General features: G+C 38.1%; 1 protein-coding gene across 1 annotated transcript in view; it reads right to left on the reverse strand.

Moving 5' to 3' along the window:
• Positions 1-14,870, reverse strand: part of Lama2 (laminin subunit alpha 2) — a 575,131-nt gene that overhangs the window by 41,934 nt on the left and 518,327 nt on the right. The window contains exons 48-51 of the mRNA XM_028766419.1: positions 14,554-14,713; positions 9,892-10,016; positions 4,654-4,816; positions 3,842-3,986 (exon numbers count right to left, since the gene is read on the reverse strand). Coding sequence (XP_028622252.1) covers positions 3,842-3,986; positions 4,654-4,816; positions 9,892-10,016; positions 14,554-14,713 — 593 coding nt within the window. The remainder of the gene's footprint in view (positions 1-3,841; positions 3,987-4,653; positions 4,817-9,891; positions 10,017-14,553; positions 14,714-14,870) is intronic.

Below are 14,870 nucleotides of genomic sequence, written 5' to 3' on the forward strand. Positions count from 1 at the left end.
CTTGACATCCATAGCATCCATATGCTTTATGTGGCATAAATTGCTTTATGTGACTATAGATGAGTTTGCATTGTCCATATAATTTAATAAAACTTCTTTTGTTTAACTTGTATCATTAAACATTTTTATATTCATTTATTTGTATTATATTAATTGTTCATTATTATTTTGTTGTCAAGTAATATTCAAAAATAAGTATTTATAACAATTTATGTATGTATATATACATGCACATTTCTCATAGCCTACCATTATGCTGCAGAATCACTCACTCATTCACTCAAAAAAATACTTACTAGGTATTTATGACCTGCTAGAAACCAATGGAGAACACCAGAATTTTCTCTCAGTTCCTGACACTTGCCCTCCAACTCCACACTCACAGTTTTCAGCTACTGCCTTTTACTCTCTCCCTTCTCGGACTTCCGATTCAAATTTCCTTTGGAATCAGTTTATTATCACAGCAGCTGCTTTCCCATAGTACTTTGCACCCTAACGAGCCATTACAAGCCCTCTGTGACTACACCGCTACAGTTCTTTTCAATACTATTCTTTTCAAACCACAATGTCTTCTACATTTCCACTGATGACTAATTCTGTTGCTCTTATTTCTTGTCAGCATACTATCGTTTATGATAAGCTAAATTATTTTTCTTCCTTTTTCTTTGAGACAAAGTTTTATGTAACCATGGCTAGAATTTACTTTATAAGCAAAGATGACCTTTAATTCTTAATCCTCTTGCCTCTACTTCCACAGAGAAGGCATTCCAGGCATGTGCCACCATGTCTAGCCCCTCATTCTTTGAAGAAATGTGTTCTTTTCCTACTTTAATGCCAGGCTTTTACAAAGACCCAGTTTAGCTTTCTCTGATTATTTCTTTATGGCTCCCTTATAGGGTCTTCATTTAATTACTCTTTCAATACTTGTGGGCTTCCAGGCTGTAGGCCCTCTTGATCTGATATCCTACTCAGCTGTTCTCACCCTAACCCATCTCGGACCACTGTGAGTTGAGGATGGTTCCAACTTCTCCACCTCCTCTCTAGATTTCCATTATCCTCACTGTATCTGTCAAGTTCACAGTTTCCCTAGGTCATTAAAGATACTAAAGCTACCTTGAATATTACATGTCTCAAACAGAATTGACTTTTTAAAAACAAAACAAAACTCTTGATATTTTTTCAGAGTTTAACAACTTCTTCAATAGCACGGCCATAATCTTTTATCTAAGAAAAAAGGATTCTTCCAGATCTTGTTCCCCTAAGCTTATTGAGTATATGATATTTGAGATCATTAAACCCCATTCTTCCTTCTTCATTATTGTTACTGGTTTTAATTTTATTTTGTTTTCTGATTCTCTCAACATTTCAGGACCAACCAAAATGGTCACAAAGATAGTGACCAAGTTGTTCTGAAAGAAATTTCACTGAATTCCAGATCTAATAGTACCACAATCTTGGTGGAGTTAAAATCTTCTATGGCTAACATCATCTTATTAGCTCACAAGGCTCTGCACAGACTCACCCTGATACCCAAGCATCATCCATTCACTTAGCTTACACATTTACTGATAGTGATTAGTGTGGTTGCTAACACGTGTCTGGCAAAATGTTGCTGTTGCAGTAGTGGAAGGGTTTATGTGATTAAAGAACTTTGGGAAACATCTAATTAAATGACATTCCTGAGCTACACAGAGTTCTTATGGCTTGGGAGTTTTGTGTCTTTCTTACATGAGGACAAAGGATATAGCAAGCCAGTTTTCACAATGGTAACATTGGCTTTTTTCTTCTCTATATAGTTTCTCCAAGGAGATGTAGCTTCAAAGTGGTACGTGTTTGTTCTCTGGTGGCTCCAGAATTTGTGCAAATTTACTCTGAAAATTCTACAGGTACTTTTACCTAGGCTACTCTTCTACCCTTGTCATGTGTCAGGGGTACTCCCTGGAGCTGATTTCTCCCTACTGCTCAAATAGTTTTCTTCTGAGACTAGGTACCAGCTAGTTTTATATCCACTTGACACAAGCTATAGTCATCTGAGAGGAAGATACACCAAGATTTGCCTGTGGACAAACCTGTAGGTAATTTTCTTAATTAGCAATTGCTATGGGAGGGCCCAGCTTACTGTGGGGAGCACCAGCCCAAGGCTGCTGGTCCTGGGAGCTATAAGAAATCCAGGAGAACAGGCCATGAGGAGCAAGCCAGTAATCAGCCCTCTTCTATGGCTTCTCCATCAGCTCTTACCTTTAGGTTCCTTCCTTTTGTGAGTTCCTGACCTGAATGCCTTTAGTGATGATAGGGGAGAGGGTAAGGTAAATAAACCCTTTCCTTCCCAAGTTGCTTTTGGTCTTGGTGTTTGGTCACAGAAGTAGAAACAATGACAGACAGCTAGCTTACTACACAACTATCCTATCAACTAACCAATCTTGTATCATCCGGGCATAAGTTTCTTGAAGGCAAAAATTTGCTTCAGATTTCCTTTAGTTCTTGCACAGTGCTTAGTAGATGATTCACAAAAAAATATTAAATACAGTTGTGGGGTAAGGTGATACACAGTTAAATCGAAATCTTCTAAAAATATTACATTGGCCTCCTAAATATTAATTAGGTCTATATCTACTTGTAGAAGTACCAAGGTTTAGATTTCAGGTATTGGTAATGCCATAGTAAAGAGAATTATGAGATTCTATCCAAATAACAACCGTATCATTACACCATTTTAAGTACCAAGAGATATGGCTTTCCATCTTGGTTATGATTATACATCTTGCTTTAATTTGCTTTCTGTTGCTATGATAAAACACTCTGACCAAAAACACTTTTGAGGAGCAAAGGGTGTATTTGACTTAGAGGTTATAGTTCATCTTCAAGAAAAGCCAAGGTGATAACTCGGGACTGGAACTTGAAGCAGAAGCCATGAAGGAATGCTATTCACTGGCTTCCTTCCTGGGTTACCTTTCAGCTACTGTTCTTCTACAGCCCATGTCCACTTGCCTTTGGATAAACACATCTACGGTGGGCTGGCCCACTCTACTTTAATTGGGAATGAAAAAAATGACTTGTAATCATTTCTCGTACAGCAACAGATATATCTGTTAGAGGCAGTTCTGGATGGGAAGTTGCATCTGCTCAAGTGATTGGAGCTAACAGCCAAGATTAGCCATCACACACACGCACACACACACACACACACATACACACGAATGTATGTGTATGTATGTACATATATATAATATATATATATATACTCACAATATATGATGTATATGAATAATGTGTGGGTGTATACACCCACATATGTTTGCCAGCATACCAAGGTTTAAAGGTATATTTCCCATTCTCTAACAACAGATCAAAATACTCCCTTATATAATCAAATGAAATAATGATTACTTCTAATAAGTCTCAGAACCATAACAAATGTCATGCCATTTTTTTTCCTCAGTTAACTACTGCAACATGTTTACAGTTTTGCTGGCAGTTTGGAAGAGCACAGAACCGATAGTTGTGCCATACCATCCTACAGATTCTAAAGTAAAGGAGCATCTCAACAAAACAGAAAAGCACACAACCATTTCCAAACCTGTTATAGGATATAATTTCACAGGCTGTAAGACACTTTCATGCTTTCAAATTAAGCTCTCAGTTTCAGAAAAAAAAAATGACAGAGAACCATTTGGCTCTTCAATCAGTCTTGTCTACTCCAAACCACCTATAATGTAAGCCAAAAAAAAAATGACTTGTGAGTGGCTGAAATTACAGGCCAGGCCCTTCTCCTGATGATGTTCATGGGTGCTTCGGGAGGCATGGCTTAGGCCCACGCTGCATTCTTACTTTCAAACCTCACCTTGTTTCTGAATCCTTGACAGTGTGAATGATTTCCATTTCCCGTCATTATGGTTTTGATTGCTGACAACGGAAGCCATTCCTGAACCGAGGTCATAGCTGACTTTCACGTGTCCATCACTGAGCTCTACACTCATGAAATCTTTCTATTAATAGAGTAAAAACACACCAGTGATTAGATACACAGAAAAATAGACGGGTATTCACTTTTCATGGGGTTTATAAGAGGGACTCATGACTAGATTGCTGTCAGTGTCACATGGGACAGGAGTACATTTCTGAAATAGAACTAGTGTTACACTTTGTAGTATTTCTTGGCTTGTGAGTGTGATTTTATAGTACAGATGGCCACAATCAAATCATTGGGACATGTTCTCTCATGAAAGTAGTGCAAGGTGGGTTCCTTTGAAAATGCATTAAGCAAATCAAGCTGTAAGATCCCTAAATGAATTTTCTAAAGAAACACAGATCTGAGAAAAAAAAATGAGTTCAAGGAGTATTTGGAAATATCTTTCAGCTTAGGTCTCTCAAATAGGGACAGGGAACTAGATTTGTTGCTACATAATTCCATTCTGAGAAAATGATCACTGGGTGCTTCTCATAAAGAGTTATTTGGGGTGTGATACTGTAGAGAAAAAAGTAACTACATTGTATTGTGATTAAATCATCACTGAAAATATATAAGCATTTGCTGTATCATTCTTGGGTACCCCACAGCTATTATAAACTTCCTTTAGGTTTAACTTGTAATTTTATCAATAACTAATAATTATATTGGTATTCTACAAAAAAGTAAACACATTTCCATGTTACCAGGTCTCGTGTAGCAAGATACATCAGAAGAGCACTTGATGAAAAAGTCCGGAACTTGAACATGACTGTGGAGATGTTGGGGAACCAGCGGATGGGGCGGCTCACCAATGCATACCCTTCTCCATCAAATTGAATAGTCCCCTCACTGTCTTCCAATTGTGGGCTGAAAAGAGACATTTCACACCAGTTAGACCACTTTGGTTTGTCATCCTTCAATGAACCAGGGTTTCCCAGGACTGGCTGGCAAGCTTTGGCGGGACACAAACTATCTCAAACATGGAATGATTCCCTCTCACCCCCACCTCCACTGGCCACAGTCTTAGACCTGAAACCATAACCTCTTATCTGGACTTTGATAGGTATTTTAAGGCAAGCATTTAGTATAAAATTATATAATATTTAAGTCCTTATTAGTGATATTCATGTACACTAGTAGAATTTGGGATGGGCTGAATCTACTACACCACTTCCCATCTACAAAGCATGGAAGAATATATACCCTCACTCCCAAAATAATCACCATCCAACAAGTTCTCCTTGGGCAAATTAAACTCAGACAATTAAAGATACCTGTGTTTTCACTCTATCTTTTTAATTTGTGTTTATTATTAATATGTGACTCTAAGAAACTATTTGGATGTTATGGGCCCCTACTTTTAGCAGGCATATACTCAGGGTCTAGGCTAGCCCATCTAATAGATTGCACTAAACATTTGTAGGCTAAAGGAGATTTTCATATAGCAAAAGGATTCACAGAGAATATATCTTCAATATTCATGTAATAATTAGTGATTGAGAAAAATCTTATAAATAAAACAATGGAAAAGTGTTTGTTTTTCAAGTTTGAGTTTATCTCATCTATCTATGTATCTGGGCATTTAAATATCTAACCATGCATCCATCCACTCAGCTATCTACCCACACACACACATAATCATTTATGTATCAGTTGTTCGTTCAAAACTTGTTCTTTCAGAACAAGTCTCACTGTGGGGAGAGTCTTCAAATGTTTAATAGTTGTATATTACTTCCTACTCATATAAGCTCTGAAACTGGAGCACTGCATTGTTTCAAGGGTAGAGGGCTAAGGAGAAGGGTGATGGGTCTGATATAAAACAAGAGCTTTAACATGATATTTCCATAAAATCATGGCTAGTGAGATAAAAATTATAGAGTACAAAATTGAATATGCTATGTTTGAAGAGCTGTTTCACACTTGTACAAGTTGGCTTACTCTTGGTTCCTTGTTAGAGAGGATTAGAACACTAAGTGTAATATAAAAGATGCTTTGTGTGTGTGTGTGTGTGTGTGTTCATAAAATATCTTAACCTAGGGAACTAAATTATCTTATTAATCACATACCTTATAGTGAGTAACTTGGCTATTATTCAGCCTTTCATCACAATACAGTAACTTCTGAAGCACTGCACTAGGAATGAGAATGGTACAAAAGACTCTATACACCTTTCCTGTAGTTCTCATTTGCCAGAGCCTTGCATATTAAACCACTCTGGTACCAAGAATATCCCAGAAAAAGGTTGGGAAAATACTCCCTATCTGGTTCTTATGTGCTTTGCTCTCAGACATTGTTACTTATTGATAACTCTAAAATTACCTAGACACCAAAAAAAAAATCACTACACAATTGTAGACTCAAAGGAGAAATGTCAGTTTATTTTCTGATATAAACATAGGAAAGATAAACCCTGACATCCTTGTGTCCCAAATCTATCTCCTTCTCAATGTGGATTAGATATCAGGTACCTCGGGGATTGCTGGAGAGTCTAACAAAAGTCATTTAAGGATTCATGTTGGAATTTCTCAAGCGTGACATGAAAGTTTCAATCACTTTTAGATTTCTAAAGTCTTTCCCAACTCCAACACTTGATGTTATCTCACTAAGGCAAAAGACAATTTATGGGAGAGAGTGTTGGGTGGGGCAGTGAGCAAGTGCACTGGTGTAGAACAGCTGCCTTCACTCAATTCACCACAGAGCTTAGTCAAAAAGAAAAGGCGCACTCCCACTTTGAATGAGTACCTTGGAGGCGAGAAAAGCTAGTTCATTTATATACTATAATATTCCAACATGTAACATTATATTAGATTTTCATGTTTATTTTGATCATAGACTTAAAGGAAATGTAACAACTGTTTTATACATGATAAACATATAGTACTTTATTTTTCCTTATTTTATTTCTGAGCTAAAGCTGGGTGTCTGGTTAAGTCAGCACAGAGAACACGTCTGCTGCTCTGGAGCAACCACGTCCTGAGTGTGCTTACCAGTACAGCAATGATGTCTAAGCACTTAACATTTCAGTGTAATTTTCATGTCCAGCTAACTGCATTTTATTTCTGTCACATTTTTGTATTTGAATCCTAATGTGACTTTTCATATTTAAGAAAAGTGAGTTATTCCTTATCTAATATTCTAAGTATCACAACAACTGTGCTCTTTATAGTTTTACCTAAAAATACAGCTTTCTAAAACTGATGTTCTGAGGTCTCCCCAGAATGTTTCCAGCCTACCTCCCATTGATTTATATTTTATCTTTCTCACAAAATTAATTTTGTCCTTTAAATTGAATGATTGTTCTTTATGTAAAAATGTGACAAAGCTTTCTGAAAAGAAAACAAGAACAACAGTACGTAGAGTTCTATAAATATTATTGTTACAAATACAAGGTTACATGGGTCAACAGGGCTGGAGATGACTGCTCAAAACTTATGCAACTATAGAATCAAATCATATAAAAGAACAATAGCAACCCTATGAAAATAGTTTTACAAAGAAAAAAAGAAAGATACTCTTGGTGCTTCTCTTTTTTGGTTCCCATATACTCTCCTTCTTCTCCCTCTCTTCTCTTCCTCTCTCGTTCCCTATCTCTGTATTCTCATGGTCCGGTTCATTCTGCTGGCCTGGTTCAGTTTGGATCCTTCCAGGTGCTTCTGGCTGTTTCATCATTCTTATCTACAATGATACTTCCTCCACCATAAACCAAGATAATCATAGTTTGGCAGCAGGAACCATAATAGAGGTCTGATTAATTTTTTTCCTTGACATAAGCTAGAGTCATTTGGGAAGGAGGAACATTATTGAGAATTTTCATGAGCAAGATTTTCTGTGAGCAAGCCTATAGGGTATTTCCTCGGTTAATGGTTGATGTGGAGGACAGAGTCCATTGTGGACTTTTCCTCTACTGGGCAGGTGATTCTGGGTCCCAGAAGAAAGGAGGCTGGGGAAGCCATAGGGAGCAACCCAGTAAGCAGCATTCTTCTGTGACTTCTGTTCCAGTGTCTACCTCTAGGTTCCTACACTGCTTGAGGTCTTGCCATGACTTGGACTGTGATAAGCTGAGACAAACCCTTTCCTCCCCAAGTTGCTTTTAACCATGCTATTTTATCATGAACATAAAAATCTAACTAAAACAGGAGAGTCAATACTGTAGAAGGGTTGGCTGTGGTGAAAATTTTTATGGCAGAGAACTGGGCAACGGACACTGATTTTCTCGGTTCTCCACATTCAACTTGGTCAACATTTTTATTGGACTTTCACACATTCTTGAGGATTACCTCAGATATTTCCTCTTCCACAAAGCAGATTTTCCATAGGGGCACTGTATACCCCTTCAAAGGGATTTTTATTGTGCTTTATATTTTTAACTATTTTATCAATCTTTCCTCCTTTCCTGGTGATACATCTTTTGATGAGTGAGAAAGAATTGAATTCTTCCTAGTGTCAGTAGGTTAGAAGTACACATGCCTTAGATACCATATTACATATTTACTTCTTTATTACAGAGCTGAACATTAGTGATGTGATAGTCTTAGAATCTGTGCATGACAGAATGACCATTTGATGTTTTAGAATAATCAGGCACACTGAATCTATGTTCCTGGGCTACATGTATACCAGATAGCTATGATTGTGACTCAACTCATTGATAGGTGACAATATCATACTGCAAAATCAAGGGGCTGGATAGTTCCAGAAGATTTCCTTTTACTATACTTGGTAAAAATTTTCTGAAAATTCCAATTGGAAATCTACCAAGTAAATGAGGCCAAGTCTAGGCCTTGTGTGTCTCAGGCTGGTGTTAAGTTTAGTAATCTTCCTATCTCAACATTCTTAGTGCTGGGATTACAGGCATGGCCAGCAAACCTGGCATTATATTTCATGGTTTTGGTTGAATTGAAAGAACTTTATAGACAGCTTTCCATATTCTGTGTCAGTATGTTCTGGATAAACCTATCTTAAATATGCCAGACTCTCTTGCTGCCATGTTGATAAGTAGTGATACTAGAAGGATTTTGACATCAAAACCTTCAAAGATGTCTTAGAGATTCTTCCTATATGGTAAGGTAGAGATATTTAGAAGGAAATGTAAAATGTTCTCTGCTGTGTTGATGGGGGTTGTGATTTTAAAATGCTCATACACTCATTAAATTAGAATTAAAAAACAAATGCCTTAGCACTTCTAAATTCTGGTATATAGCACATTAATCCTCCAGGTATTTAATGTATACTGCAGAGTTTTACTATAATCAAATTATTTTTAGGCTCAAATGACTAGAGGTGGGGGTTCTGTATTTTTCTGTTGAGAAATCCCTTACTTTTGGTTTATTATTTTTGTACTCTCTACTCATGCATTTACATTGTATGCTGTATATACTTTAAAATCCTGCTTGTTCTGAACTCCTTCTTACATTTGTGATGCTATGTATATGGTACTTCTTCCAGGAACCTGTTATCTCTCCCATCTTAAGCATATCTCAAAGTCCTCCCCAGTTATCCCTGTAAGTGGTTGCAGGAACTCACATGTCAACTTGAAAAGTCCTACAGGAGTATAATATAAGCTAGGTTTCTACATGTATACTTAATCAGCTTGGGGAGCACTCTTCTTATAAAATAATAATTATGACCAGAAGTCCTTAATAGATAAGCAAACTCTTGTAGCCATGAAGAGACACTGAAATAGGAAGAGACCAGTCTTAAGTGACTGTAGTTCAAATCTCTCATCTGTGAAGATTTTATAAAAACACATAGCCAAGTAAATGTATTGAAGGGCACTTTTCAAAGTCCTTGGGAAATGCCCTCACAGTTGGGAAGGGATTTGAAGTTTCATGGACTTGGTAAATCCACCATAAGTACAATCAAACCTATTCTACATCATGATAGATGGATACCCAGTAAAATCCAAACTGTTGCACGGAACAGGCTTTCTCGTCTCAACTCACCTGACAGTACATCCTTTGCAGTCACCTTCTTTTTCCCGGAAGTTCCATAAACCTATAGGTTTGTTGTCAAAATATGTTTCTCCCATACAGCCGGTGAAGGTAATCACACGCACAGCGTCAGCCTTCTGTAGAGAGATGTGGTATTTTTAGGAGTTAAGGATTTCATGAATTGCTGTATATATGAATTATTAGCAGCAGAAGGCGGAACGGGTCTTATCTGTTCCATATGAAAATCTTAGTAGTCTTCTTATGGCCATATTATGGCCTCAAAGCAACAACAGGACAGGTCAAAACAGGAAAAGCTCAAATATTTCATCAGTGGTTCCTAATTTATATACTACCTAAAATGACACTCCATTTATGTGTACTGTCTCCATTAGTAGAAGTAATTCTTTCATATGCTCCAGTGATTTGTTTAAACACCGTGCCAGTGTCTAGTCCTAAGATTCTGAAGTCTCTTACATAAAATGGTATAGTATTTGTATATAACATACATACATATATCCTCCCATATACTTCAAATGATTTCTGAATTACAGAATAAACCTAAAGCAATATAAATGAATTCTGTGTGAGTAGCTGTCATGCTGTATTATTTATAAAACATGTAAGAGAACATCTGTACATTTTTGATATAAGGGCAATTTTATTTTCAAATATTTCCATTGTTCACTTGTTGAGTCTGAGGATAGAAAGGCCGTGTATACTAGTGGCAGAAATAAATTATTTCTGTCTTCCAACCTTAGGCTAGCTATTGAACTTCTCCACAGATGGCTGTGATGTAAGATTACTGTGAGAGGTTATTTCTAGCCCTAAATCCAATGCTCACTACAGACAAGTGTGTATCGAGATCCTGTTTATTTTGTGCAAATCTGGCTCACAACACACTAAGATGTTTTTCCCTTGAGGTCATGAACGTGTCCATACTGGGGTCTTAGTGATGAAAGGGAGAACATAGGAATAAATTAAGCTGTGACGGTATTCATCTAAGACAGTGGTTCTCAACCTTCCTAATTCTGTGGCCCTTTAATCTAGTTCATATTGCAGTGATGTTCAACCATAAAATTATTTATAAATAAGTGGCATATTCTGCTACCCATATCAGAAACTGCCAAACCTAGCTGTGATGGTTGCTGTACTGGCTGGTTTTGTATGTCAACTTGACACAAGCTAGAGTCATCAGAGAAGGAGGAGTCTCAGTTGAGGAAATGGCTCCATGAGATCCAGCTATAAGGCATTTTCTCAATTAGAGATTAATGGAGAAGGGCCCAGCCCATGGTGGGTGGTGTCATCCCTGGGCTGTTGTTTCTATGTTTTATAAGAAAGCACAGAACTCTTGAGCAAGTGAGGGGGAGCAAGCCAGTAAGCAGCACCCCACTGCAGCACCCCACCATGGTTTCTGCATCAGCTTCTGCCCCCAGGATCCAGCCCTGTTTGACCTGTCCTGATTTCCTTCAATGGTAGACTACAGTATGGAAAAGTACAAGCCAAATAAACTCTTTCTTCCCCAACTTGCTTTATGGTCATGGTATTTTGTTGCAGCAATAGAAACCCTAACTATGACTGGTTCTTCCCTCAGTGACAGACTATGATCAGGATATGTAAGCTAAATAGACTCCCTTCCCCTTCAAGTTACTTTTTTGTTCTGGTCTTTGTCACACCATCAGAAAGCAAACTAGGACAAGTGTGGTCCCAGATTAAGTATAATGACAAAAGCAAATTGAGCCCCAGCCTCCTCCTCTCTCTGTTTGCTGACTATGAATACAGTGTGAGAAACCACCTCCCATTCCTGCTTCCATGTCTTCCTCTCCCTTCAATGATGGGTGTACCCTCAGACCAGAAACCATAATAAACCCTTCCTATCTTAATTTTCTCTGGTCATGTATTTGGTCACAGCATCCAGAAGAGTAATGGACATGTGAGTCTACCTGAATTATCTGAAAAATAAGTGTAGACTGAGATGTTTCAGAAAATAAATGAGATGGTCACGAGAAGGTAAAATATTCTGGTTACAGCTTTAGTTCTAACATAACAATAAGCATCTCTGTCCAGTACTGTGGCCATGAAGAGGAGCTAGGGTCAGGGGCCACAGTCATTAGTGAGACACTTCTCTGGAATGATGTCAACAGCTGGAGTCTCTTGGTTGACTAGAGATGGACCATTCTGCTGTGGCTTTTACTTGGTTTTCCAAATTTCCCTGCATCCTGAGATGATGCCATGCTTGAGAAATCTTCCTGCTCAATTGAATTTTAAGCAGCAAGTTTGTTAAGTGCATATTTGTTGGTTTTGGTTTATCATTTGTGTATCAGGAGCCTGGGAACTCTTGGTGCAAGCAGTTTCTTAAGGGTTTCTATAGATTTCCTTTGCTTCTGTGCTGTCTTTATTCTTAGACCATTTTAGAACTGTTTTGCACTAGTGGCACCTGCATGATGATGGTGATGATGATGATGATGATGATAAATATTTGAGTTCGGGCCTGGGGATGTGGCTCAGATAGCAATGTTCCAGCTGCACAACATGAGAACCTGAGTTTGGATCTACACAAAACACAAAACTCAGGTATGGCAGCACTGTAGTTCAGGCACTGGGGTGGACAGCGTATTCCCACACTAGAGCTGGGAAAGAGGTAGAGGAGAGCCATACTGGAAGATACCCAACAACCACCTTTGGTTGATATACATCACCCCATGCACATGTAAACATTAAACCATACAAATATACATGTGCAAAATTTTTTTTATTATTTAAGGTATACACACCATACTCGAGGAATTTCTCATATATTTTAAACACATGTTCTCTCTCCTCGATGTGGGATAGTGTAAGGCAACTAAGAGCAGCGACCTCCTACCCTATGTTCAAGTCCAATCTCTCCTACTAATGGCTATGCAACATGGCCAAACATTCAAATTCTCCCGTCTTCAGTTTCCTTAATTAGGAAGTAAGGGGGATTTAAAAATCTACCCTGCTATGGCTTGAATATATACACACTCCCCAAATTCTTATATTGAAAATCTTACCCTCAAAAGCCAGGTGTGGTGGCACATACCTGTAATCCCAGCACTTGGGAGGCAGACAGGTGGACCTCTTTGAGGTCCATGTCAGCCTAATCTATACAGTGAGTTCCAGGACAGCCAGGACTATGTGGGAGTTTAGGAGGAGCCTCCATGAATGGGATTACTGCCCTTTCAGAAAAGATGCAAGGACATTCGTGTACCCCTTCTCACATGGGAGCACAGAACAAGACAGAGCCTTCCATCTAGAAAGGGCTCTCATTTCCAACCAGCCTCTCATTACCAACTTTGATCCTGGACCACTCAGTTTCTAAAACAGTGAAAAATTTGTTTAGTCCTTACAAACTGAGTAGCCAAAATATATTAAGACACTTTGTTATGCACTAAATATTGAATAAATCATGTAAATTACTTAGAATGCAATTTAGCACATAATGAGGATTCTAAAATATTATGAAAGTTTCTCATTGTTTCTTTTAACCTGAAAGCGAGGTTCTTACTGCTCTTCTGTGGTATAGAACACTGAACACAAGGGGTTAAGTGTCTTTCTTGAGGACATATTTTATGAGTAGTAGAAAGATACAAATCTAATCCAGGTATTAATTGAAAATTCATGGTCTGGTATTACTATTTGTTGCCCTAAGTTTTCTTTAGAAGAGCAGAGAAAGTTGTCAGTATGACTACTATTACTGTGTACTGTATACACAGATCTATGGAAGAGGATGGTTTTACTGCGCAACTGTGGAACCAACTCCCATATTTCAGAGTCAAATCTTTTGCACAAAGCAAACAAATTAGCTTCACATTCTGAGGAAGTTGAGTTCTCACAAATGTGGGGTCACCCTGGCTTTTCACATTTTCTGACTGATCTCAGCTCAGGGTGATTGTGACATGTCCAGGATTACCCATTATGTCTGGTTGTGTTCCTGCATCTCACCCATGGGTCGTTTCTCAACACCTAATTCCATCTAATCAACATAAGCTTCTCTCAAATGCAAGCACTTTGCAATTTGAAATGCACCAGGACCTGGCACGAAGCAATTATGAATATTAAGTGTACTGCTTCAGAAGGATGAGGAGAAGAGCAACTCAAAAACTTTCTAAAGCACATCATGATTTGAAAGTGTATGGCCCCTACGATATTTCCTAAAGACTTGTAAATCTTTTAATTACATGTATGAACTTTGTAGCACTTCACTTTTACAAATCATAAAGTAATTGCAAAAATGATGCATAGTTAAATACTCTGCTTTTGAAGTGTCTGAAAAAAAGAATACCAAAAAAAAAAGCATGTCACAGTTAAAAAATAAACTACTATTGAAGGCTTAGAAATATGGTGCCTCCAGATTGGGATGTTCACAACTCAAAGATGGAGGTTCTGTTGGGTGTCCTGACACATGCCTGTCATTATAACAGCTGAGAGGCTGAGACAGGAGGACTACATGTCCCAAGCAGGCCTGGACACAGTAAGACCATGTTTCAAAAACTAACTCAGAGCAAAGGGAAAAGAAGCACCAAAGAAGAACATTCTTTTAATGGATGGATTCATAAACACAAGTTAAGAAAACATGGGCAGGTGTTTACAGCATCCTCCACATCTCTTAGTTGTCTATAAAGGGGAGAGAAGGGATGGGGAACAGCTTATTACCTTTATTTTTCCAGTCAGGCCACCAACAAACAGCATTGCATTTGCATCCACATCTAGGATCGTGTACCCAGGAGGAGACACTGAATGGTAGGTGCTGGGCATAATACTGGCTTTGGGCCCATCCAAAGCTCTCACAGAAATAGATCCATTTCTCCCCGTTCTTCAGGTAAACATGTGTGTTGAAGTGGAAGGGAAGAAAATACAGAAAATGAAATATGCATCACATTCAATCACCTTCAGGTCTCAAAGACATAAAGTAGAGATAGTCATTTCGGGTAACTTCAGTCAACTGTGTTTAGGGCCAAGGAATCTGAAGT

Source organism: Grammomys surdaster, unplaced genomic scaffold, assembly GCF_004785775.1.
Source record: "Grammomys surdaster isolate TR1022 unplaced genomic scaffold, NIH_TR_1.0 168, whole genome shotgun sequence".
NCBI classification, from domain to species: Eukaryota; Metazoa; Chordata; class Mammalia; order Rodentia; family Muridae; genus Grammomys; species Grammomys surdaster.